The sequence below is a fragment of the Stylophora pistillata genome, chromosome 7, assembly GCF_964205215.1.
Source record: "Stylophora pistillata chromosome 7, jaStyPist1.2, whole genome shotgun sequence".
NCBI classification, from domain to species: Eukaryota; Metazoa; Cnidaria; class Anthozoa; order Scleractinia; family Pocilloporidae; genus Stylophora; species Stylophora pistillata.
Genome location: NC_142525.1, coordinates 19,547,342 through 19,554,815, shown reverse-complemented (window position 1 = coordinate 19,554,815; position 7,474 = coordinate 19,547,342). Strand labels below are relative to the sequence as shown.

The following is a 7,474-nucleotide window of genomic DNA, read 5'->3' as shown; positions in this document are numbered from 1 at the left end:
TCAGATGAACGTTGTATATTCTAGAAGATGAGATTATCCTCTCCATTAAGGCTTGTATGGCTTGTTTTCACAAGCAGCACAAAATACTGCAATGCAAAAACATGTTGCAACCTTGAATCAAGCTGTGTTCACATGCAACTGGGGTTGCTGGTCAATTTTCCATAGGCAGCAACCCATTGATACCCTCTGACATTGTACATTTTGCAAAGTTGCCCTTAGAGGCTTAATGGCAACAGTTTCATTGTTGGATGTTGTGTGACCCTAAAGTAACCAATAAGAGCATGTTATTTTGGCTATAATTTTAGCTGCATTAGAAAGAAATGGAATGGTTGGTGAGAAGCTCTTATGCCTCTTAAAAGATGCTCTAATTTGCATTAATCATTGTAAGGTGTTTTTTCTATTCTTCAAAACTGCAGATTTACATTAAAACAGCCTTTGAAAAACAAGTTCAAAATTGTTTCCTTATGAGCAAACAGTAATATCCTCCAAAAAGTTGGACAACAACTTATTTCAATAATGTACTTTTCAGTTTCATTACCCCAATGAACAAGAATATTGAGGTGAAAAAACTGTGTTGTTAATTTATGCCACTTTACCATGCATTTAAAAGAGAATTGAAAGTTGTTTAAGAAGCTAGAACTTAATAGCATAGCAGACTCAAGAGCTTGAAACCACCACATATTCTCATGTTAAGTCACTATGTCTAACAATGGATACTATAACACATACCTGTAATATGCTTGTATTGCACTTTCTGACCAGTAAGCTTGACATTAATTTTTCAATCGAATTTCTTGCATAGCATCCAGCAGGTAGAATCTCTAATTTTATATAGTGAGGTCATTTAAATGGATTGGAACCATTTTAGCTAGGTGAACTATTTATTTGACCAACCTAGTTAGACCATTTGATCTGAGATAATTTTCACCGATTGGACCATTTTAACCAGTTGGACCAATTTATCTAGTAAGACCATTTTAAGCATCTGGTGCATTTTACCTAGTGAGACCATTTTAACCAACTTTACCATTTTAACCAGTCGCACCATTCTATCCAACACCTCACTTTAACCTAATGGACCTTTCTATTAATATGGACCAATTTATCTAGTTAGACCAGTTTAAGCAGTTGGACCATTTCATTGGTTAGACCATTTTAACCAGTTGGACCATTCATACCAGTTGAACCATTCTATGTAGCTAGGCCGTTTTTACTGGTCTAACCACTTTAGTTAGATCATTTAATCTATTGAATCCTTTTAGCTGGTTAGACCACTTTAACTAGCTGGACCATTTTATATTTACCAGCTGGATTCTTTAACTGGTTGGCCATTTACACCAGTTGTGTCATTTTGAATGGAGTGAGTATCTAAATCAGTGGGGTACATTCATTAGTTGCAGTGTCTTCACCTGTTAGATCATTTTGATTGGTTGGATCACTTTAACTGGTGGAGCAATCTCAACTGAGAGTGACCATTTTAACTAGTTGGAGCATTTTTAACCAGTTGAATCGTTTTCTTTAGTTAGGCCATTTTATTTAGTTCCACCATTTTACCCGATTTGATCATTTTAGCCAGTTGGACCATTTTCTTGAATTACACCATGTCTACCTGGTGGACCTTTTTCTATAATTTAACCATCTACCACTTGGACCATTTTATGTAGTTAGACCATTTTAACCCATTGGACAATTTAACTGGTCTAACTGGGAAAATTGGTGTAACTTGATAAAAGGTCCAACTAGGTTAATTTGAATTTGAACATGGCGGAGTACTACTGATGAGGATCGTAATTGATCGAAATCGATTTGGAATTCCGCTACATTTTTACTAGTGACTTTTTATATACCATTTTACACGTTTTTACAATTCTTGTATTCGTTTTATAGTAGTTTTTAGTGCGTCGAACGTGACTACGAGACGTTATGTCTAGCAAACTGACTCAATAGGTTAAATGCTTTAATCAGATAAAATGGTCCTAAAGAGTTAAGCTGTTGTAGCATTGTTTATAGTTTGACCATTTTAACTAACTGGACCATTTTATCTGGTTACAAAATGTTGTCTAGATAGCATATTTTAAAGGTTTGGACCATTCTAACTATTATATAAGACTGTATTTACTGATGGGAAGTATTTTAACTAATGGGATCATTTTATCTACTTTCTGTATTTGCATTATTAATTGTTAAAATCTCAGATTCAAAATCCCGTGACTTTTAATCAGTATTCGTTTCAGCAATTTAATGTGTGTAAATCAAGGGAGCTCTTAGAAGTGAGGCACAATATACATTTCAGAGTGCACAGATTATTAAAATCAGCTACTTTTGTCCCAAAATCTCTCAAAATAATATTTTGATTACAACTGTAGGAGAACAAAGAAGCAAAGAAGAGGCTGGAAGAAATAGTAGATGAGCTGAAAAAGGAGTTGTCTGCTGCAGAACACCAGTTACAGAAAAATGATATGGAGATCAAGGTACACTGCAGCTTTCAATTTGTCTGGTTGTCAAAGCTTATGAAAAGTGTTACAGATGATATACATCATACAAAGAAGGGTTAAATATTGGTTTTAGACAGCTTCTGCTATTGACCCAAATAAGCTCTATCAGCAAGGCTGTGCTCTAGTGGCGCCCAGTCACCTCAGGTGACTAACATTTGGTACTAGGAGACTGAAAAAATATTCTGGTCGCCCAGCCGGCGGGCGCTCGGCCTCTTGTGCAGCATTCGCTTCTATGGTAAATCTGATGATTAACTGCTACAATTTTATTTGGTTGAATTATGAGCATTATTAGCAGGAAAAATATTCTTTTGCGTGACACGTAGTCGAATTGTTCACGTTTGAAGATTTCGAAGTAACTGTCACGTTTCATTCCACATGATTTTGCACGAATCCAAATAATAATTATTGAAACAATAGTTCCTGTCACTTCACACGTGATAAACCGCACGGATATTGCAAAAATATGTGTTGAACACCGTGATTTTCCTTGAGATGATCAATGTCTAATTTATTTCAGTGTTTCAATGGATTTGGAAAGTCACGGTAGGGGGTTTATCTTTCTTTCAAACTAAGATTCTTTCTATGTGCAAATTTCCGGCAAGCCAGCCTTGTTTGTAGGTGTTTATTGATCGCTCTGAGAAGCGACTTGCAATTACTTTAGGAAGATTTAGCAAGAACGGAGCTTATAATGATTTCATAATTAGACCTGTTTACTTTGGTGCTTTCGAATGAAAGTTCTAAGTGGTTTTAAAATGTCCAAAGAAACACAATTGCCATTTTGAAAAATAACACAAGCTCACCACTAAAAATAGCAACACACTGTCGCGTGGTGTGGAAATTTTAATTTTCAGAAAAAGATTTAATATGCAGCTTAATTCCACAATCCCACAGCTTTCCTGCAAGTGTTCAGAAAAAGAGAACGTTTTACTTTCAAAGCGCCATGATTTAGTGCAGATTACCGTTCCTGATGGTTCTCATGGCCAGACTAGCAACTCTATTTTTAATTATACCTGTAAATATCCAGTCAATTTTTCGTTGACTTTCTGAAAATTTCAGCTCTCCACATTTAGTCAGTTGCAATATGTACAGCTTTTTCATTTTACAAAAAAATGGACAAACAAGGAAATTATTTTTTATGGAAAATCTCTTAATGCAGGAGGTATTTTATTTTAGTCATTTGGCCTCTTGCTTTACATAAAATCGGCAAGCTTCGCAGATGACTCAAGCTGTAGAATGGTGAGCTTAACGATCGCTAAGGCTGTGAAAAAATGTTAGGAGATGGGTCCATTAACTGGGAGTCAAACTCGCTTGTGCCAAAAAGGAGCCAGAAGTTATCTGACAGTGTATTATAATAATATGGATATTATCAACAAAGTTGAAATGGTAAATTGGCCACCATAACAATTACAAAAGCTGACGTTTCAAGCGTTAGCCCTTTGTCGGAGCAAATAGAGGAATTGTGGGTTGTGTGTGCTTTTAAAGGCAGAAAATGGAGCTACGTCATTGGTGGGAACATGGCAACAAGAAAAACACAAATAAATTAGTGGAATGAAAAGCATTCATTGATCCCTGTGGGATTTAGACTGCCGGTTTGAAAGATGAGCTTTTGTTCAAGAGATTTACGGCTTTCCATGCTACCTAAATGTAAGGAAAGACCACAGATTGCCATATGTTGCTTAGAATGATTAGGTAAATTAAAGTGTCTAGTGACTGTTTTCGATGTGTCCTTGTCATTCTTTTCCACGTCTCAAAGGTGTTCTCGGAATCGGTCACCTAGTCTTCTGCCTGTTTCGCCGATGTATATCTTTTTGCAATGAGTGCAAGTTATGGCGGAGGTGCAAGTGAAGTGATCGGTGAAGTGATTGGTGATCGGTGATCGATGATTATAATGATAATAATGCTTTCTAAACAGCTTCAATTATTGAAGTTTATGGTTTGATTAAATATTAAGTGATTAAAACATGAAATAAATTAATATTAATTGCTTGGTTAATTAATCAATTAATTAATTAAGTTTTGGGCAACCAACTTGAAGGGCTGGGCACCCTAGCTGGAATGGTTGGGAGCCCAAAGGGCTCCCTGAAAATTTTCTTAGAGCACAGCATTGATCAGGTTTTGTTTCTGCAGGTTTTCTGTTTCTGCTCAAGGTGATGAAGACATCAGTTGCAAAGAAATTAAGATTATGTCATATTTTAAAGTGTTACTGCAAATGTCTCTATGAGACTAAAATGTAATTTTCCACTGTGACTGAGGGGGAAAAAAGAGTATATAAATATTTTCATCGCAAACTACTCAGGCCCAGGAAGGGGTCACATGACCTGTAGCAGGCAGTTTTCATTGCACCCGCCCACCTACTCAGCCACTCACCTATTTTCATGGATTTATGTACAAACAACTGTTCAGATTTAGTTGCTGGCTGCAGATTCTATCAACATCCAAGCACAAAAAATGTCTTGAAATGTAATCTGTGGTCTAAATACAAGCAGTAAGTTAGACAATTGTGTGAAAACTCCTGTATTTTTTCTTGCTTTTTGTGCATATTTACATATACATCAGCATCACTAATTATGTTTTTCTTGTAAGGCTCTGGATGTCCAAGAGGATAATTTAAAGCAGCAAATAGTTCATCTTAACAACAAACTTGTTGAAAGTACTCCTGACAAAGCAAGGCTTAAGGTGCTCGAAGACACCGTTAAAAACCATGAAAAAGGTCAGTGAAACATCTTCAGGACTTATTTCTGGGCCAAGAAACCTTTCAGGTCTCTTTCATTGTCCCTTAGGCTTGAACCTTGGCAACCTTTAAGTCCATTGATGTAAACAGAGGATCAGAATTAAAGCTACTACCTTCAAATTGAAAATAGCATTTCAACAGAATGTCACACTGTAATCTGCAATGTGAAAAGAAAAAAACATACTTACCACCTAGGGTCTCATTATTCACAGGAAAAAAAGGATGATCATACCTTAGAGTTCCAAGATCTGTTTGTTATTTGTCCCCTCTAGCTGCTTTGCAAGTTAGTTACTAGAATTCGGTCATACATACATCATTAGACAACTACTTTGACCTGATAAGTTTGAATATTGTCATTACCTCTTTGTTGGACAGTGTATTGATATCATTGTATGGAGAAGTTACTTACCGCTGGGAGTTAAAGGGCTAAGGTTTTCATTGACACCTCTAATGCCCGTAACCCCCAAGGCATGACAAACCCACCTTTCCCTAAAACACCCATCACTGCCTTAGAAAAGGGCAACCATAGTCATTCCTCAGCCCCACTCTGTTACGTTTTTGTATTCTGTTTCCATCTTGATTTACAAGAATGATAAGGAATAATTTGGCCTCTTTTGCACAGATTTAGACAGGTGACGAGAGGTACTAATGCTTGAGCCTGTGATTTCCAAAGCATGTGTGACTAAGGCAGGTTCTGATGTTGTTATTTGAACAATGAGACAGACTTATAGCCACAATAAAATTTATTTATACAGGAAAGTACAAAAGAAATAATACTGATAAAAACGAAAGGGTGATTGCAAGCTAAAATAAATAAATGAGAAATAGCAAATCACTAACAAAATAATTAATTTAAAATAATGAAATAAAACAATTAGTAAAACATTCAATCGATTGTCATACAATGGCAAGGTACTAAACTTAACAAACAAGACAATTTTAAAGCATTGCACAACAGAACAGTAATCATTGAGTGACACTTAAAAGACTAATCCTCTTAACCAAACCTAGGACTATTGAATGGTGGGCTATTCTTAGAATTATACATAAAATGACTGAAAACAAGTCAATACTGATAAAAACAATAGCTCAAAACAACATAACATTAGATAAGACTAATTTCAATCAAGATTTCATATTTTCTTCGACTTAAAACTAGGAAGACTGGCAAAATCTCATTCTGTGACAGGACAACATCTGTCCTTACTGATGAACTAAACAATGAAGACTGTAGTGAAATATCTGATTTCACCAATACAGACGTTCTGAAAGCTGAATGCAATCTTGACACATTTTGAACATGAATCAACTAATATAAGGATTCAAGCAAAGACTAAACAATTGGATTGAGATAAGTACACATGAACTGTATTATTTTTGAACTCAAACTGTAAGACATAGGTCAAATGTGACCTACCAAATCCTCAGTAAAATAGGTCACTAACTTGAGGTTACATGTTTTGGAGTTACTTTTTTGTGACCAAGAGGTTCTGAGCTTGTAAGTGCTGGTCTTGATGCTCTGAACTACTGAGTTAAACTAAGTAACTGCACTTCTTTTATAAGGAATTGAACAATAGCAGGAAGTTCTTTAAGATTTTGGAAGTTAGGTGTGATCATTCTAAAGGAAATTTAGCTGCAAATCCTGTGTTTAGGATGATTTGGTTATCATAGGAAATAGTTAGGTGTGATGGTGTGACATAAAGGAAATTTATGATGCAAATCCTGTGTGTATGATAATTTGATTATCATAGGGAAATGGTTTCTGAAGATGTAATTCTAAAATTATAACAAAAAGTATTGCAATGTCATGCACAATTGTGAGCCTGGTCACATATGCCAGTAAAACACTACCCCTGCACAAAAGTCTAAAAAAAAAAAACACTTAGGTGGACTTCTAATGCATGTCTATTGTAAAGTTAGCAAGGAGTGGTGAAGTTTTCAACGTAGGACTTATGAAAGAAGGATTTTGGAGAAAGTGGTAAATTTAGTGGTAAATGGGCAGGTTTCTAAGTTTGCTGTAGTTGATCTCTACAATAAGCACATGGGAGGTGTTGATCTTGCAGATCAATTGCATAGCTATTACTCAGTTAGTTGCTCCTCTCGGTATAAGTAATTGTTTTGGTTTTAAATTGATATTTCAATTCCTTCATTCTGTTTAATCTTCATAGGCTAGAACAACAACAATTTATTGATTTACAAAATTAAATTACAATTTGAGAAATGCTTACCCACAATTAGTTAAAAACTA

At 35.5% G+C, this 7,474-nt stretch overlaps 1 protein-coding gene across 1 annotated transcript in view; it reads left to right on the top strand.

Annotated features, from left to right (window-relative positions):
* Positions 1 to 7,474, top strand: part of LOC111330851 (structural maintenance of chromosomes protein 4) — a 63,221-nt gene that overhangs the window by 38,800 nt on the left and 16,947 nt on the right. The window contains exons 23-24 of the mRNA XM_022935815.2: positions 2,367 to 2,471; positions 5,079 to 5,205. Of these exons, the coding sequence (XP_022791550.2) occupies positions 2,367 to 2,471; positions 5,079 to 5,205 (232 nt within the window). The remainder of the gene's footprint in view (positions 1 to 2,366; positions 2,472 to 5,078; positions 5,206 to 7,474) is intronic.